The sequence below is a fragment of the Oreochromis niloticus genome, linkage group LG9 (assembly GCF_001858045.2).
Source record: "Oreochromis niloticus isolate F11D_XX linkage group LG9, O_niloticus_UMD_NMBU, whole genome shotgun sequence".
Classification (NCBI taxonomy): Eukaryota; Metazoa; Chordata; class Actinopteri; order Cichliformes; family Cichlidae; genus Oreochromis; species Oreochromis niloticus.
This window is the reverse complement of record NC_031974.2, coordinates 13,702,702-13,723,459: the sequence shown is the minus strand read 5'-3', so window position 1 is coordinate 13,723,459 and position 20,758 is coordinate 13,702,702. Positions and strand designations below refer to the sequence as shown.

Here is a 20,758-nt window from a genome sequence, read left to right as displayed (position 1 = left end):
GTGTTCTGTTCCAAAAAGAGAGCTATCTTCAGCTCTGTTACCAGGTTAACAGTCTTTCTGAACCTAACCTGCTCACTGTTAGGTTTTCTTAAACAAACTCTGGGTTTCTGCTGCACTCCTGCTACAATGAAGAACCTATCTGACGTTGGGTTTCATTTCTTCATCCATATAGTTGAAATCAAAGCACATTTATTTGCAGAAGTTTACATCTTCCCAAACACTGAAATCCCAGTTATATGAACACTTAATTGTTATATTAAATGTGTGGACTTTGATAATCAAGGATTTAGACACTGAACACTGGACATGGTTTAATTATGACCTCAGAAAAAACTCTATAGGAATGACCGTGGAAGTCAGTCTATGACTTCTAGGACCTAAGTTTAGATTGTTGCATCACTTCAATGAACGCCAACAAAAAAACGAAGAAAAAAACTCACCTGTGGATTAGCCAAGGAAAATTTGTAATGTTTTTCTTTCTAGAATTCCAGAAATTCTCAATTTTATTACCTCGAGTAACACAGAACGTAGGCCAAGTTATTTTAAATAGTATTTAAAAAAGAGTATATGCATGGCATATTCATAGACTTACTATGACTCTGCATTATCTTCAGTAATCCTATATCAATACCAATTAAAAGGCTCCAGTTGTTCCAGTATAAATCAGTGGAATAGTTATATCAGCTACTCAAAAACAACCAGTTATTTAACTTTTTACATGTATTTCAGTTTGAATGCTAAAACAGTTTTAATTTAGCTCTACAATAGAGCTCTAATGGCACTGCTCATCATTGTTCCACTCATTGATGCTAATTTTGCTAGCTCCAGGCTTCTTCTGACGATCTCATTAGCTTAGCCCAGCAATTAATTATGCAGCATTTATTTATTTATTTATTTATTTTTACCATGACTCACCGACTGAGAGGTCCGTGCAGGAGGATTCAGAGAGCAAACATCTGGAAGCTCATAAAAAAGTATTAACTGTTAGCGCTTTGCTCCAAACCAGTTTATCAGTTTTACTTTTATTTTTTTGTCTTGCAGCCAAATTCTTTGGAAAGCACATCATAGACCATGTTACTATTGGATTGGAGCAGCACTGAGCCAGATACAACCCTACATGAGTTGTGGTATATGTCGATCTACTGCTTCTTTTTGGTATAAGGTGTGCTGCTATTAGTGGATGATATTCTAAAGACACCAATAAATTTAACACTGGCAGTTTTGTCCCTCTTGGCTGGTGATGAGACTGTGACATTATCTACATAGAAATGTTTAAATATGACAGTCCTGACCTGGGTATGGTGCAAGAAACTTCACTAGAAATTGTGGTCCCCTTATTTGCTTAGCAACATCCAAAATAGTCCCTATTTTTGAGTATTTATTCAGAAACATACGTAATAATCAACTGACCACAGCAGATGCAGTGACATACCTTTCCACTGAAAGCTCTTGAATGAAAATAGAAAAAAATAGTAAATGTAAATCTCTTTTCATTTTTTTTCAGTTTAATCTTATGTAACAGGAGCGATGCAGTTTAAAATGGTTCAAATACAGCATGTAACTAATGTGCTTCACATAGAATTTACAACTATTGCTTATTTTCAACTCTTCACACAAGTCTCTACTTGTGCTTTTAATATGATAATTTGACAGGATAATTGCAGTAAACTTAAGTCTCTACAGTACAATTTATGCACACATAAGCCAGTAAGGTGACAGTCTGATTACCAGCCAAGCATAACCAGCCAGTATCACCAACCAGTATCACCTAAACACGTTTATTAACAGATACTAGAGCCACAGATATGCACTGCTGCATATCTAGACAGGTGAGAACTCATTAATCACAGTTTGTAGCACTGCTTTGTACTTTGTTTTCCTCCAAATAGGCTCCCACTTTACAACATTAACCAGCGAAAATTAGTGAATGAGAACATAAACTCATTAGAAAGTGAGCTTACTTAGACAGATTGAATTATTTAAATATGTTCTGAGGTAGAAGTAATTTCAACAATGAAATAGTTACGTTGTATTAATGTTAGTAATGCTTCTTTGTTTTATTTGCTTTTATTTTATTATTGTACGTGTTCAGTATTAATTTTAGTGAAACAAGTGACCACATTTGGGTTGGATGCTCAGCTGCTGATTTGTAGGTATGAGAGGTGTACAGTTGTAACAGCAGTGATTCAATTTAATTTCCATTTTCTCAGCTGAGACACTGTATATCATAAACACTGACATTCTGCCCAGAATTGAGTTTGATTCACTTCAGCTTGGAATGAATTATTTCTATGCTTTTGAAGTAACAGCTCTAAAAAATGTAAAAGAAACAAACGCCTGAGGGAAACTGGGTTTGTGATGGAAATTGATTAGTTGGGCTCTAAAAAGAGAAATGGATACAAATGTTTCACTAATAGTGTTATTTGCTGCCTACTTAATGTCACAACCACATTTTTTACAATCTTACACATTGCAATGGAAAAATGTCATACTCCCTGGATTTGTTCTTGTATTATTTATTTGATATAGTGCTTTAACATTAGAAACATCTATATCTGTGCACGTCAGGCTTAAGCATGGATGAGTTAAGGCCTAACTTTAAATCGGATGCTTCTGTTTGTCTCTGCAAATGCAAGAATAAATTATCCTCTGATGTTTGAGGTGAATGGAGCATCCTGAAAATGGGTGAATGTCTAAAATAGATGAAAAACTTTAAATGAGAGAAAGAAAAATCACTTTTCTGCACCGTTAGTGTTCTCAGCATTCTGCAATTAGTCTTTTGTGAATTAAAATGTAATAATTTGTCATTAATGTCTGTAAAATGACACTTTTTTCAGAGCATAAAATGCGGATAATTTAACAGCAGCAACTCCTTAAAAAAACAAGGATAGAAGCAACTGAGTGAGTGCAGACTTCCAGCTAGAGAGAAACACACAAATGTCCAATAAATCTCCCAAACTATTATAAAATATTAGCTAATCTTTTTACAATTCAGAATGACACGGATGGGGATTTTTTAACAGGTGCATTACTGCTGAAGTGCCTTAGGGGCAGAGATTAGGTGCTGCGCCAATGCATGACTGCAGGACTGAATGAATAATGCCATGAGCTGAGTATTACTGTGACTCGCTACTATGAAGATGGATTTGGCTGCAATCTGAATGTCAATATTTAAGCTTATACTGTCTGTCCCAAACTGACATTTGTTCACCTTCTAGATATTTTTTGCAGCTTATGAAAATCATGTCAGAATCTGCAGTTATTTGCAAACTCATCTCATTTACCATAGAGCAGCCAGTGTGTTTTTCTCTGTATCACATTTCACTGTATAAACATATCTATACATTAACATCTTGCACAGTTTGTTAAAATGCTACGTTTTTAGGAGGTTGTAAAAACTGTCAAGAATCAGAGAATCAACTGGAGTGTCACCTACCGAAGCTCCGAGATAAGGAGCAAAAATCAAGGTGGCAAAGGCTAACAAGGCATGCTGTTCTCATCACTTGTTAACCTGTGTCATAATGCCCTTTGGCAAGGATTTTCAAGATTCTCAGATGAGCTGCTTGTGGATATAACAAGTGGCTCTATCTTTTCTGTATCTATATCTCTAATATTCTTCGGTTACAGATATAATAAAACAATGTACCTGTAGTCAAAATTGTAATTACTAAATGTAAGAAACACAAATCTTAATCTAGAGCATGCAAATAAACCTTTAGGTATATAATGTGCACTTGTGTACTGCCTGTCAACCTCCACAAAGCAATTTATAATGAGTTTCTCATTAACTCACACACATACACCAATGCCTGCCATGCCTGCTATCAGGAGCAACTTGGGGTTCAATGTTTTGCCCAAGGAAACTTCAGCACATGGTTCATCTGAAGACTGAACCATGAGCCCTTCAATTAATGGACTGCCCTCTCTACCACCTGAGCCACAGCCACTGGGTTCATGTAATGGCCAGTCTGGGAACTCAGAGCTTCATAGTCTGCTGACTTAGTCACGAGCAGCAACCAGAACTGAAAAATTAAGGCAATGTGGATGTGCCAAAAATACCACTTCCATAATGGCCACTTGAGGCTGTCTCCAAATGCGGATCAATCCCCAGAGACTCTGATGTTAAAATGCTGAACTTTACAGCATTAAAAACATGCGTACAGCCTGTTTTTGGACTCTGTGGATAGTTTTCCCCTTTCAACTTTAGAGCTTGGTGAATTTATTTATAACTCCTCCATCTGGATACTGGTGGTAGGGGCATGGCCACTTTGACTGACAGGTCTCGTTTAATTATACTAACATCATGGCAGCCAAATAGTGAAAGATGGAGTACAAAACCAGTGGGTGACATCACAGCGGCTACTTCCCAGTTTCATATGCGGTTGAGCTATAATGTACCATCTTTCGAGGTTTCAGGTATAGTCAGCGATTATGTGAGCCAAAATCTCCTGTTGTGTGTGTGAATCTTTATTTACCAAAGCAACTAAATTGACAATGGCTTCAAAATTGCATTTGCTGAAACTTGACCACCTGATAGAACAACCACAAAGAAGATCTGATACCGCAATGAGACTCGGAGGCTTTGACGGCTAGAAAAAAAGTTGAGTTCAAATTGCTTTGTGATTGGATTTATTTATTAGGACGTAGCTGCTAAAAATAAGCACTGTCAGAGATTTTGTGAACTAATTTAAATGTAAGATTAAGCTTGTGTTTTCATCATAATTTTAGCTTTCAAGCTGCTCTCCTATTGCATACTCTGCTATCAACTTTAAATAATTAACTGGACTGATGATTAACGCCAGAGACTTAGAGATTAAACATCTATTGACTATGTTTAAAAAGCATTTTGCTAAACATGCTAAATGGCTGCTATAGTATTTAACCATAAGGAAGCTGTTCCATCTGGATGTGCAGTTATTCTGTGCTTGTAACATGCATTTATGCACAGGGGTTTCTTTTAGAAATGTACCAACTGTCAAATCCTCTAGCACAGCATGTTAGTCATTTCCCCGGTAATGGATCTCATAAGCAATGCACTCTATAGAAAGACCTTGACAAACAGTTCTTAACAGCTCCGCCCATGGAACAGCTGTCTACCAGCAATACCAACACAAATCACTCATTAATCACCTGTTTGCCTTAAATACTGCAGCCCAGAAATGGCCAGAAAGGTGCCAGCAATTTTATGCTTTCATTAACAGGTTACAGTGATGATTACCTGGAGGGCAGTTGAAGGTGATATTCAAGTTTTTTCACAGTTCAGAGATTAACTATCTACCCCGAGCAGAAAAGCTGTGCTGGAGCATCAGCGGCTTCATAATAGACACATTCTGTGTGCGATACAGAGATAGGGAGCCACTGCTCTGACAGAGATGAGATCACAAAGGAGCCGAGATGTTGACATAGTCACTGTTGTCCTTATATAACGCGTTCCTGTCGCAGGTCTTAGACTTACCACTTTTGTTCATGTCCCCAGAGGTGGCTGCTTTTCCCACCAACTCAAGGTAGAGGACATTGCCGGGACACAGCAGCTTATACATGTTAATGTTCCCTTTTTCCTATTCTACTCCTGTTAGATTGATGGCTCAGCAGTGGTTCTCATTGATCAATCAGACACAATCTGCGTCTCAAATGAACCCAGGCCAGAGGGATTGTGCATTCTTCCAGGGGAACCACATCCCTAAGGGTATGACAGTATGGTGCACTGGATCGATCGTTTTCAACTTTTTTTGTATAAATACTTTGTAACCTTGCTAATTTATTGTCTTCATTTCTCGGTGAGAAACCACAATAGACACCACCTGTCCTGCTAACATAGGCTCGGCTTATAATTTTCATCTTTGCGGTCAAGGCTGGTGAAGGATTACGGGAATGATGAGAATTAATTATGCATTTCATCAGCATGATGGATACCACACGTTAACTCAAAACTATATTTCCCCCGAGAAGAGAGAGAGGAGTCGACTCATTCCTTGAATGAATCCTCAGAACAATGCTGTCAGTTCAGAGGAGGAAACTTTGTTGACATTTAATTGAAAAGAATTAATATGACTTTCTTTCCACAGTGGCTGCTGTGGGAGACACTACATTTGTTATCTAAGGTACTTAACAGCATGCAGACATATTCCTAAAATAACACATTTTGATTTTAAAGATATGTAACTATTTAGAATACGTACGATAATTGGACGTTTTTCTTTAAAAGCCCTTTATCACTTCAAGTACTGCAGATTTTTGAGTTTTATTCTTCTGAAACCATTAAGTTTAGGACACATTTAGAGTGTATACAATGCCACTCAGCCTCTAAGAGGCAAATCATATTAACCTGTCAGTTTTTTCATCATTATAATTAACAGAATATATATTTCTTTCCTTAAAAACAAACAGAAAAAAACTGAAACAAACAAAAAAAACCTGATTTTTTTGTTTTAGAATAACAGTATTTAGATTAACATATTCATCCGAGCCATAGAAATGCTTGTAAACATATTTTTTAGTCAACATTTTTAAAAAAATAGTTAACGTTAAAAACAAACAAACAAAAATACATAATAATACAGACTGCAAAGCAACATCTATGTATTGTGTTACAGAGATATCAGCTGAAGTTGAAATTGGATTGGACTGTATTTTTGTGTAATATCACTTTAAACCACAAGATGGTGCAACGAGCCAGCGTAGCATCAACATGATACATACAAATTAGTTTCAGCCTAATATTTGTAGTGAATTAAGTACAGAGTAAAGGATATATAATTTTCTAAAAATGTGCATTGAAAACACAAGTCATTTTTTCAATGTAAAAATATAAAAACACAATAATATTAACAATTCATAAGTGATAAGACGAACGCACAGCTAACTTGGGGGGGTCAGATGGACTAGAACCTTCTGTTAAAACACTGTCACCAATTGTTTAACAGTTTTATGAAATTTTGCCCTGCGACAGGCTGGCGACCTGTCAAGGGTGTACCATGCCTTTTGCCCTGAGACAGCTGGAATCAACCCCCCGTGACCCTGAAAAAAATAAGCAGTAGCGAATGGATGGATGGATTAAATTTTGTGTAATATTTGTATTAGACTATGTTACCCTTATTAGTGCATTCCACTTAAAGTCAGCAATATTCAATATGGTTTGTCTACAATAAATGTATCTGTTAATCCATCCATCCATTTTCTTACACAGTAGCCAATCTCAGCTGTCAGGGTTAGGTGGGGTACACGTTTTACAGGTTGCAAGTCTGTTGTAGAAATACCAATGAACCTAATCTGATTTCATATCTTTAGACTATAGGAGCAATCTAGAGTACCCATAGAGAATCTGTGTAAGCACTTGGAAACTCCATATAGAAAGGGATCCATTCAGCTGATCCCTTACAGTAAGTCCTTTCATGCTGTGAAACAACAGTCCTAACCACTATACCACTTTTTATCTGTGACGTATCAAGTGACTGCAGCTTACAAATTAATATAACATGAGTATCCAGCAGCACAGAGCACTCTTGTGCAACTACCTTAATTCTCACTCATTGAGCTAATTTGTGCTACTGTGCTACTTTCCACCTAAAGCTATATATTTTATGAATGGTAGGACTTTAAGTGATAATTGAAATAAAATACATGAGACTCCAGAGGTTTTCCCTTGATGTCCATAAGTGCTGAGTTATTTCTCACTTGTGCCAGATTCATGAAGGATCTAGGAAACTTAACTAACTCATCCACCAGAAGCTAGTCAAAAGTTGGCTGCCAGCTACTCATTAACTGATTGTGTTTTTGGTTCAAATAATGATATACGCAATAACATACTGCAAGCTAGGAAAAAATCTAGATACATTAAGACACAGATTAAGTCTGGATTAGTTAAGCTTTAGCTAAGGAAATTATGCAAAAAGACCACATGTCTTTTTGCACAATCATTACTTATCATCAGGTAAGCAATCTTGTTGTTGCTTGCATTTATATCCTTGAGCAATGTTTACAAGTCTGTGCAACTTTTCTTTTGTGACCCAATTTCGTTTCCCCTCCATCAGCTCTGTCGCTTGACAAATACGCAGTCTCATGCGGAGAAGGCAGGGAGTGGGAGAAGATGCTGATGTTTCCTGTCGAACACGGACATCCACCTCAGGCAGCGTCAGCTCTGTCCTTATTTGTCATAAGCTTTCCCATGGCTAAAGACAAAGGCCAAAGAACGTATGAGGAACATGCATTTTTAATGTGACATCCTCATCAAATTCACCACAGTGGACTGAACTGAATGACAATGATGTTTTATTTTTCCTCCAATTACAGAAACACAGTGCAACAAGGCAAATGCAAGCTGTGAAGGACAGTTTAGAACTCAATCTCTTGTGAACTGAACTTGTGAACTTTTTTGTGGTTGATTAATTTTTACAGTATTTTTTTCCCAAAAGATTGTCAGAGTCACTTATCACAAGTCTTTATATTACGGAGAAACGCATTGGTTTAATGTCAAAGCCACATTATTCCCAGAATTATGTCTTCATTGATAATGAATAATACAGGATACTATATAAGCAAGCAGTGTATCACAATTAGGGGTTACATTATTTATATAGCATCACATCCTGTTGAATGCTGATTTGACCAGACTCACCTTTATCTTGTTGCGAATATGCTGACCATTACCCTGTGCCCATTATTTGACGGCGCTGAAATGTCATGAGAGACTGAGAGATAGTCGGATTCACTGCTGTGTTCAGAGAGAGGACGAGAGCAGGAATGTAAATAATTCTTGCTGGCACTAAACCGTAGCTTTCATCTCTGATGTTCTTTTTCAGTGGTCGCACCACACTCCATCATTATAATGAGGGAGGCTCAATTAGACAAGGTCTGCAATGGGGGTTTTAAATGTCACAGTGCAGGTCCTGACATTTCTCTGTTTGATATGGAATCAGAATGGGAGTGGAGTTCACAGGGAGAACTAATCTCAACTCCTGAAATAACAAATTCCACCCTGTCACAAAGCTCTGAGGGAAGGCTGGTGTGGTCACTTTGGAGACATTTAAAACCCAACAATCCTAGCTCGGCCTTCTTAGATCTTACTAATGATGGAATCTATTTGCATTGTTTAACTTTGTAATTAGCCCTCTGCGGTTTGTGTTTACGAGAAGCATGCATTTTATCCAAAAGGTAATTGGTTTGTTACATAAATAGACTCGAGAATTACAAACTTTTAAGTTGTGGTAATTGGAGTCACCACCATTACTATTTGTCTTCAAGCATACTTTACAGTGATCATACTGCTACTGTTACTATCATCATGATGGTGTTATAATCTGCCTCAAGAGGCTGGCTAGATGGCACTATCTGTAACTTGCTGCAAAATAAATTCCATATACTTACTGGATATTCCATTAATTGCACTTCTTCCGCTGCTTGTTACTGCAAATATCTAATCAACCAATTACATGACAGCATTGCAAACCATGTAGCAATAATCGAGACAGCCTTCTGAAATTCAAACCAAGCAAGAGAATGTGTAGGAAAGGTAATTTAAATTACTTTGAACGTGCCATGTTGGCCTGCTGTTCTGAATCATAGGAACTGCTGATCTATTGGGATTTTCCCACATAACTCTCTATAATTTACAAAGAAAAGAGAAAATATCCAGTGAGCAGCAGTTCACTGGGAGAAAATAACTTGTTGATGTCATCAGGGGTCAGATGAGAATGGCCAGACTGCTTCAAGCTGTTACTGGTGCCAAGGAAAGCACAAGTAACTCAGATAACCACTTACTTACAACAAAGGTATGCAAAGAGCATCTCTGAATGCACAACACGTCCAGCCTTGAAACAGATGGGCTACAGCAGCAGAAGATCACACACAGGTGCCACTCCTGTCAGCTAAGCAACTGTCAACAGCAAACCAAAGCTACAATTTTACAATTTCAAAAATTGTACAAATGTTGGGAAAAAAAATGTTGCCTGGGCTGGTGAGTCTCAGTTTGTGACATGCAGATGGTAGGGTCTGAATCTGGTGTAAAAAAAAATATGACAGCATGGATCCATCCTGCCTTGTATCCACAGCTCAGGTGCTGGTGATGATTCCTGGCACACTTGGCACAGTGTGCCTATCTTCTGATGGTTGTTTCCATGAACTCAAACTAGTTTCTTGAACATGACAAGAAGTTTACATTAGTGAAATGACCATAAAGCAGTCTTGGGATGTGGGGAAACGGGAGACTCACATCATGGATGTGCACTATGCAAGAGGTACCTAAAAAAAGTGGCCAGTGCATGTAAAAGACTAAAAACTTAAGCAGCAGGTTATTTCCATTTAAAGGCATACTGTATGTAAAAGTCTGAATTTCTTCAGCTTCAGTAAAGTCCAACTCTGGCCACACTTTTTATTTAAGTAGAAAAAATAAAGAGAAAATACTGTTAAAGTCTTCCAGTGAAATAAAAAAGGAAATGGAAGAAAATGAAATGAAGGAGACCTGCCAGTTAAGACAGATGTTTCCAAATTATGTGATGGAAGAAAATAAAATAAAAGGACATGTGTACATACAAAAACAAAAGCTCTCCTGTAAGTGTCATTTCTGATCATCTGAAAAGCAAATATCTGACTTTATCCTTTATTTTTCAGCATATACCCCTGATTAACCCTTTAAGAACTCAGAGAATGTGGAGTACAATCAACACCTTAAATGATTTTCTTTGAAAAATGCTTGTAAAATCATTTTTTACACATATTTAAAATGTGACCATAGCATGGGGGAACAGCATGCTCCCTCATCTTGAATGTCAAAAAACAGACTGTTGGCATCCTATCGCTTGCAAAAATAGTGACCTTACAGTGGATGAATTACTGTCCTGTCAATGTTCTAGCTCAACTCTAATAAGCGCAGGATTGTTCACAGAAATAGGGAGAAAAAAGATAGAAATCCATTTGTAAGTCTGGGCTGTGACTATTTGCATGGTGATGAAGGCCCCGAGTGTTCTGCAGTGTTCAGATGTGAGTCCCTAACAATAGACCCTGTGTTTGTTCTTCTTCAGGAAGTTTGAGAAGGACAGAAAAGGGGCGAAGAAGAAGAAGATAAGGGGAGGTCGTCAGTGGAGGGGATTACGCATTGTGAGGACTATGAGCATTTGCTTCTGCTATTGTGGTGACTGAATTGCTTTCCAGTACCAGGGTATTTAGTTAAGCAGATTGTGTTTTCTTACACTCAGCAATGATCTTTCTTGATGGCAGCTGGTGACAAGTGGCTTGGGTGACAGCAGAATTACACAAACAGGTAGGTGTGGTCTTGGTTGCTAAAGTGATTATCTTTTGTAAGAAGATAATTAGATGCAAGTTTATATATTCTCTAGAATAAGAAAAAGAACACAAAGAATAACTTAGCTTGAAACATAAAAGCAGGGCACAGCTTCACTCCATGAATTCTAAATGAGCCCGTGGGTTCTGTGTATTAGTCACAGCAAGACATCTGTAAAGTTTGTGCTCTTTATCGATGGCTTTTGACGGAAAAATAGCTACCTATGAAATACACTTTTTATTCTATTGAGCAATTGACCCCTGTGTATATTCTACATTTTCAAATATTGAATTAATGAAAAAGTAACAATTAAATAGGTTATTAATACCTATAATGATGTGTGTTCAGTGTTTTGGGTCACTTATTTGAGGACAAGAAACACAGATATACAAATATACCAAAAACATTCTCACTATACAATTAAACAACCAAGAGAAAATAAAGTGTATGTTATGTTAGCTGTTTATGTGAATGGACATGTGAATAAACAAGGACTAAATGCTGGGCCACTCAGTACGCTAAACTGATGATTAGTTGTGGCTATGGAGGACCATGATTGCCAAAATTACAAACCAGTACAGAATGAAATAAATGACTCCATATATATGACATGTTATATAAATATATGCCTTCAAACGCACAGAAATTAAAGTTAGAATAAAAATACGCTTTAAAACGTTATATAAAATGCTATTTTTTTTTTTAGCAATTAATCGCTATGAACGTATTTTCCATTTTTCCATTCCAAAATCTTCCATTTCATCAGTTAATTTAATTATTTTGAAATGAATTTTTCCTGTATTAGTTTAACGTTCTCTATGTCACAGCCCCCCCCCCCCAGCATTTTCTTTTAATATTTCTTTATGTTTTTGTGCTGCATAATGCAAAGAGGGCTTGTCATTCAAAGTATGTTATGAAATCAGACGTCTGCCTCTTGTATAACAGAACAACGCTGTCTTCATAATGGAATTTTGCTGATCAGTTTCAATAGTATACACTGTTAAAAAAGGAATCCTAGAAAAACAGTAATATTCCGGCAGCTGGGACGCCAAAATAATACCATTAAATAACAGAAAATAACTTTCTCATAAAAATACGGTTATTTTCAGTAATGACAATACAGTTTGTTGCCCTAATTTTACATGGGATTTTGCCTTTTTCAAGTGCTTTTAAACATTAAATTAGGAACATGTTAATGTGATTAAACAATGAAATTACCTATAAACAAGGTCAATGAATGTGGCAATATGAATAATAATACTTAAATGTACAGAAATATACAGTTAACAGTTGGTTTAAATAATAATGGATTGCATGCCCTGGGACAGACTGACAGAGGCGAGGCTGCCATATCGCACCATCGGCCCCTCTGGCCATCACCAGTAGGTGAAGAGTCTTGACCAAGGACACAATGACCGAGAGTGTCCGAGCCGGGGCTCGAACCGGCAACCTTCTAATTACAAGGCGAACTGCCAACTCTTGAGCCACGATCGCCCTAAATAGCAATAATAATAATAATGATCATTTGATGTAAAAAAAGTTTATGAGAATCATTTTATATATTTTTCTGTAGCATTACATTTGAATTTAACAGTTCAATCTTTCAAATAACGGACACATATTTGTGAAATCATGATACATTTGTGAATGTATTTTAACAATCTAAATATGCATATGTACAGACAAATACATTTAAAAAACAAGAAAATTATGTTTTATTACATTACAGTGATTTTACGTTAATTTACATTTGAAATGTGAAATCACAGTCTATTTATGTAAATTTAATGATATTCTAGAAGAACAGAACAAAACTGTAAAATACACGGTAAAATACTTTTATATTAGGATTTTTTTTTTTTTTTTACAGTGTACAAATAAAAGCTAGTCTTGGGTTATGGTTTTTATTTTTGGTGTGAGAGGCACCCAGGTCCAGATCCTGGATGCACCCCCAAATACATTCTGGTCCCTGAATCTAACCTATGAAATGCAACAACAGTGCTGCAAATCAAGACATTTTTTTATAAAGTGAACATAAGTACTCATAAAGAACAAACACAAATTAAGTAGATTGGACTCCTGATAAAAAACAAGCAAAAGAGAAGAAAACTATCCAACAACCCCACAATTGAGTTATGAGATTCAAGATTCTTCCCTAAACTAATAATAGTAATTATAACTGTATTGTTTATTGTCATTTATGCTTAGAAATATTTACTCATATATACTTAGAAGTATATAATCATTTGTAGATTGAAAGAATGTCTCATAGGAGGTCTGTAACAACTCTGTGTAGCATGAAGAGGGGAGTGCGTTCACTCCTCTTCAGAGTGTTCTGGCATAGATCACACACCTCCTAGCAGAGGTCATATCTTCTCTTGCTGATATATGGTATAGCAAACACGCGTATATCTGGTTAATTATAAGAGCCTTTTGTTTAGATGGACCGTTAGACTCCTGGGACCAGCTTTGGGGAGTCTTCACAGGTTCACACACACACACACACACACACACACACTTACACAATGCACAGGCAAGGTACTCTTTGTGTGTATGTATACGTCATATGTTAATGAACCTATGCATATTCATGTAACCACAATAAAAGAGCAGTGTTACGGGAGAGCGGACGAGAGCAACTGGGGTCAAGCGAAGGAACGGCGCCTGTCCAGTTCTCTCCCGTGCACGTGAAACATAAAGAACTTGCCTACTCGTGTCTTGCTTGCTGTGTAATTAAATTGTCTTCAATGTTCCAGTGAATAGGTTCAAGCTACAAACCTATCCTATCAATAACTAATGAAAATAATAAATAAATCTAATCCAAAATTAATAACTGAAAACGGAACTGTTGGTAACTCCCAGCTCTAATTTCTAAGAGTCAGGAGTTACTAATATTACTCTAATTTATCTATCAAGAGTAATGTTAATAGTTATAGTAAAAAAAAATTGTCTAAAGGAAATCTAATAATTAATGAATAAAATGGCAAAAAGCACCTGAAGAATAACATCTGATGGATGTGAGGGAGGCAGACAGGCAGAACACTACCATGTTCCTTTTCTGGCTTTACATGTGGGCAGTTAAGCCTTCTATAGCCGATCAGCAGTAGGGACAAATCATTAGAGAGAGCAGTTTAATATGCATTACAGAAAATACAGCAGGATGGTCAATGTACCAGTGCACAGGGGCATGTGTAAGAAATCCAAAAACACAATAATAAATTAAAAATGGATAAACTGATTTGTAACATGAAAATGGCACCGTAAATTAAATAATATAAAAGTGAATAAACACAAAGCAAATGGAAACAATTAGTATCAATTCATGTATCAACTTGTAAATATATTCCTCAATGTTTACATTTATTTTTAATGTCAAAACTGATTAATTCAAAAGCATACTGACTTATTTATTCCATATGAGTCTGCTGTTTAAGTTATTTTCACTCAAAATGTTTTCTCAAAACATATCTGATATCTTCAAGCTTGATGTAATACTTTTGTATCAAACTTTTTATTATAATGAAATATAAATTCACTGCTTCCTTTTATATTATTTTGCAATAACTCTAGTAGTATCACTTAATTACTGTTGATGGGAAAGAAAGGAGAGAAATAACAGGATGTAGTAGAGTTGCTGATTAACGTCAATGGAAATTCGTGACATTTTGCTAAGCAGCAATGATTTCCACTTGTGCACATAATAAAATCAAACAAATTACTTACTAACAAGTACATGATGGCTTGACATTCCCTGGTTGTTCTAGTTCATTCTCTGGACTTGTTTGACACCCTGAATTAGAAAACAAGTGCTACATGTCAGTGTTACTGTTTTATGAAGCTGAACAGTAAACAGCCAAGTCCCATGGTAGGCTCCCAAATGACCAATTAAGGACATTTTGTCTTAGAAGCTTGATCTTAAAGAAGTGAGGCTTAACAGATGTTTTTTCTTAAAGATTTCAAACAGCTGTAGTCAAAGTAGACATCGGAGTTTACATTTATACATTTTCAGTGCTTCTTTTTTTCAATTATCATACACAACACCACTAAGAAGATGACTGACGGTTTATGCTTGAAAACCACAATAATCAATTATCTCATGAAGCTAGTATTATTTAGCAGTTAGCTTGAGCATTGTATATTGATACTGACATGTCGTCCACAATGTCAAGTGAAAGCTGCTTTTTCTTTATTGCTGTGTTGCAACATTTGTGTTGGCACATTAGACACAATTTAATAGCATCCCAGAACCATTCCTACAAAAGAGCGTCATTTTATTAGCTAGAACACATCACCATATAGGAAAATGATGTGACGGTCTCAGCGCATCTAGTGCTTAACATTGTGAGACTGCAGCTCATTGTCATTCTGTCATGTGGTAGAGTAGCGTTCTGTACATACAGGCTACAGGAGGTCTGCTAGAAATGGGAAGAAGGCCTATTAGAGGTAATGAATGGCTGTCAACCACAGGGCACTCTGCATGTACAGCATGTCATGCAGAATGAGAATTTCTTCTGAAAGGAACCGTGGAGTCCAGTGATCTTTTTTTCTGTTTTCTTGTTTCTCTGCTTTTTTCAGACCATATGCATACCTGTAACAACTATGAAATAGCTAATCAAATCATAATGTAAAAGCCTTTTATGTAGACTTTGGCAGGTTCACCGTTATTATCAAGCACTATTAAGATAGTTGTCCCCCATGGACATATGTTTCACTTGCTCCTTAATGCTTGCTATTTACAGGCCTCGAGCTATTTTTTGGCCATATTATTTTCCCAGAATTTCATCAGTTATTTGTAGAAAGGCCCATCTTGTTAAATTGGCATTAAAAAAAACATCTGTTGACCTGTGCACTATTTTGGCCACACTGATATCCTCGGGAAGATTTTGAGGCAGACTCCTTGGCATGTTGGCAGCTGAATAGTTGCTCAGAGAAACATCATTGAGGGCTCTTGTCTAGTTTTGGCTCAAGGCGTTCAGTTTGGGCGCATGCTTGGCAGCCCTATGAAAGACCATAACGGCTCACGATTCACTGGCCACTAATTGGAATGTCACTCCACGATGCTCGGAGATATGAATACGGCCTGTAAGGACATACATAAGCATAAACACATACTCTCTTTCACGTTCTGTATCGAAATTGAATTTAAGAAATAAAAGGCATCAGTAATTGATTTTACCAGCTCATTACAAATAGGTCTTGACAGCCAATTTACTTTTACAAGATTAAACATGAACACTATGAGCTGTTAAAGCATTAATACTGCAGCTACTCTAACTGCTACAACAACTTCCTGGGGTATAGAGTATATCTCCACGGGAACCAGCGATGCTAACAAACCATGCACTGCTCCTGTGCAGCAGTCTGTATTAAAGCATTCACATGGTGGGACTGTATATGTTATGTGGTTATATTACAGTGTCAAAAAATCCTATTAAGATAGTTTAGAATTATGGCTATTGTGAATTCTATCCCTTAATGAGAACTGATCCCACTGAGTGCTGATGTATGGTTTGCTGCTTGACCGGAGAGCAGTATAAAGTTAGGTTAAGGTTTAATGAGAAGATAAATAATTTGTGTTGCTTCACCATGTAGGACAAAAGTCAAAAATAAAAAGTGAAGTGAAAGAATTTTGAGTCTTTAATACACCTAAAATAATAGGGCAGAAAATAAAACTGGGGAAATTGTTGATAAACTATTAATAGTGGTTTCCCTGTGCAACATAAAATCACAAGCCGTCCTTTGACGGTGGCATGTCAACACAGTAGATATTCATTGTCTCTAGTGGAAAAGAAAAACAACAGCACAATTAATTCCTATGAAGAGGACTGATGAATTTGTCCAAATTAAAGTCTTCTAACTCAAGCAATGCTGTCAGTGCAAGATAATGTATCTGTGTGGTCCTAACTAATTTGCTGTCTTGCCTGACTTTCATTGTCCTTACACTCTTGACCCTGATCTTGGTCCACATTATAATTGGTGCATCGATTTGACTCATAGTTTGTCAGAGGCATGTGTGTCTCTGTTTTCCATGTCTGAGGAGACATTGATCTAATTAGAAGTCTTCATTAGTCAGCTGCAGAGTGCAGTGTCATGCTTAAGGAATGATGTTCTGCCCCACCCCCGCCCTAGCCCCTTTCAGCACCACCATCACAATAACACAATGCAGGCCCTTGTCTGGATTCAAAACAAAGGACTGTTTTCAGATGCTTTTGCAGGACTGCAGGATTATGAGAAAAAAAAAACAGTTCTCCTTTGATTTTCTATCTCAGATTTGTTAGATATCTGCTTTGTTGTTGTGCACTCATAGACATCAAACACTGCAGAAGTTGACAATATTTTTGTCAGAATCAACTTCCTAAATGCTGAACTGTATTTTAACAGCACTTTTAAATATTTCAACATTGCATCATGCCTGATGCATCAAATATTACTGCTTGGCAAAACACTGGCATCTCAAAATCAAACACAAGATGTTCTTTGGTATCTATACATGATGCAGTGGATGTAGGCAAGAGCTACAGCTGTGTCTCCCAACTAATTATGTACGGATGCTTGTAAAGGACCCCTTCCAGATAGCCATCTAAATATCCATGGTACTGTATGCTTTGTAATTTTGCATCAAATTCATGTAGAACCTGCTGAGGTTGCCATTATTTAAAGTCGTGTGTGAGGTGCCTCCATTGATCTACAATTTCTCTCTCTTCAAGTTGATACATCCTCTTTCTATCAATTTGTGTAATGGTGAAAGAAGAGAAAATAGCATAGGAGGAAACAAGGGTGCTGATCACAGTCAATCACAGTTGACATGGAGACTGTGTTGACATGATAAGTAGTTATAGTCATATGAAGTTTCACATTGGGTAAGGCAAGTTTTGGCATAGATTTTCAGAAGGGTTTCCGGTTACCACATATCGGTGGTGTAGCCTTTATATATATTTATCTCTAGACTTCAATCTTTTCCTAAATTTAACCTAAATAATTCTTGGTTATGCAGCCTAACGAAAACCTGACAAATTAATTTTTAATTGCAGTTTTTTGTGAAAGTAAAAAATTAATTAAAAAAAAAAGGAACTCGTATGTGAAAGCCCCCAAATAGGACAATAGGACATAGAATGTATCCACTACTTACTTAAGTACCTTCTAGTTGTTTTTGTGGATGTTTAGAATCCAACCATCTAATTTACTAATCATCAGTGTTTTGGCTTAATGCTATAGATTAGATTATCATTTATTAATCAAATAGAGATGCTCTCAATAGTATATACATACCCCTGACAAAAGACTGGCCTTTTTATTAACTAGAGCATGTAACTATTTGCAGGGTCAAAAATAAATATATTTTTGATTAGTTCTCTTTTAATATTACAATTTTTTGAATTGTACCTTTTGAATCATAAAGATAATATTTTACCACTGACAGTTTTTCAATCTCTGTGCTCCACTGAGAAGTTCTTAGTGCAGACATTAATTGAATTGCTAACTTTTATTTTAGAGACATGGTCATGCATACAAACCACATCATAACAAGATGGGATGCAGCACTGCCAGGATCATGAATTATGGTGCTGGTGAATGAAGAATTTGTAACACGGACCAGTGAAACTACTATCCTCTGTCCACTATCCACGTGAAGTCCAGAGGAAATGTACGGATGGACTGTAAAAATGAGTATGCCGAGTGTTTTGGCTGTGGTGATGGTCTTTTTTATGATTCCTGGTGGGGTGCTGAGTGATATGAGAGGTACTCAGGGTCTGGAAGCCCAACAATTGGCTCAGGGGTCCACTCATTTGCACCGTCGCCTGAAGAGAGGCTGGATCTGGAAACAGCTGTTTGTCCCCGAGGAAGATCCTACTCCTCGTGTTATTGGCCAGGTACTGCTTCACATTGAATGTCTGCCATGTCCTTGATATGGTACTTCCCTTTGAAAATGCATGCTTTCTAGTTACCTCGGGAAAATATGCAAAATTAAAAAAAACAACTTTAATATACCTTCCTTTTCTTTTTGTAGCTCAAATCTGATTCTGATCAAGGTGAGTCTTCCATCAAGTACATATTATCAGGAGAAGGTGCTGGAGATGTGTTTGAAATAAACGAGTATACTGGGGAAATCCGGACACTGAAGAAGCTTGACCGTGAGGAAAAGGCGTTCTATGTGCTCCAAGCCCAGGCCATCAATAGATGGTCCAACGAACCAGAGGAGCCCCAGTCAGAGTTCATCATCACAGTGCAGGACATTAACGACAATGTCCCCCAGTTCCAAAATGAGCCATATGTGTCCAGCATTCCTGAGATGTGTCCAATTGGTATGTGTGAAAAAAGAGTAAAAAAGTCCCTTTATGAAACGTTGAAAACACAGACACTAACTACATTTTAAAAGGTCATTTCTAACAGCCTTGGTTATGCTTTGTTAATGGTGTGCTTGTTAGAACACTTTTCACATTCTGATCTAGTGTTAGCAAGCTAATCTTGTGGCATTAGCATGCTCGCACTGGCATGTTGGCATTAGAATTTAAACACGTCTTTGTCCAGGTCTAGCCTTTTTTAAAATCAGTAGTTTAGGACCAAAAGTGCCATCAGCTGTAGAGAGTCTCTAAATCTAAATCTCAGCTTTTACTACATAATGTGTAAATAATTATTAGTAATTTTAGCGGTAATAGCAATATTCGACATACATGTACTTTTTATTGACTCTTATCAGAGAATTTCTAAGCTTCCACTTCGCTAGATGGCACTTCCTAGAAACAGTCAAGAATGAATGGGCTGTAGTTCCAAGCCTTTCTGTAAGTATTAAGGACTCTGGAGCCACTTTATTGCATTCGCTGCCTGTTGAACTTAGGAGAGAAATACTATCAAGGGAGGCTGTTCTGTCACAATGAGCTGTAAATCCTTAACCCGCTAATCAGCTGTCCTTTTAAGAATATCAACAAGAACAAGAAGTCATTAGCATTTTTCACTTGAGTTTAGATTAATAATAGTAGAAATTTTCTAAATTTCTTTTTTAAAATGGGGAAATAATTATTTCATACTTATACTATACAGGTCTTGCTCTTACTGACAGCTCAAAGCATTTTTACCTTTTATCTCCATCACTCTTCTTCACCGCTCCCTCCAAATTATTTTGTACAATTTCTGGTATTAATAGGACATGAACAAGGCCTGTCTAGATCTGTAAGGATCCAGTCTTCTGTATTTAAAATATAATTCACAAAAAGGAGTAATTTATTTGCAAATAAACTTTTTCTATCATATTGATAAAAATTGACACAGTACTGAAATAAATTTTCTTAAATTAAATATTGACTGAAGACAATGAACAAAAGGTTATATGAATGTCTGTCATCTGTCCCTATTCAGGAAGTTAAAAATATTGGATTCTGTATGATAGCTCCAATGCCTTTATGGATAAATTTCTTAAATAATGTTATTATAACCACTGCCCTTTCATACCACAGACATTACCATTTCAATTTATATGTAATCTGC

The 20,758-nt window shown here is 36.7% G+C and overlaps 1 protein-coding gene across 2 annotated transcripts in view; it reads left to right on the top strand.

Moving 5' to 3' along the window:
• The first annotated feature begins 11,048 nt into the window (after positions 1 to 11,048).
• Positions 11,049 to 20,758, top strand: part of cdh19 (cadherin 19, type 2) — a 29,126-nt gene continuing 19,416 nt past the window's right edge. The window contains exons 1-4 of one of the 2 annotated variants that reach the window (XM_025910511.1): positions 11,049 to 11,091; positions 11,190 to 11,254; positions 18,768 to 19,146; positions 19,284 to 19,578. In XM_025910511.1, coding sequence (XP_025766296.1) covers positions 18,919 to 19,146; positions 19,284 to 19,578 — 523 coding nt within the window. In that variant the 5' untranslated portion in view covers positions 11,049 to 11,091; positions 11,190 to 11,254; positions 18,768 to 18,918. The other variant, XM_003439146.5, reaches the window with a different exon arrangement.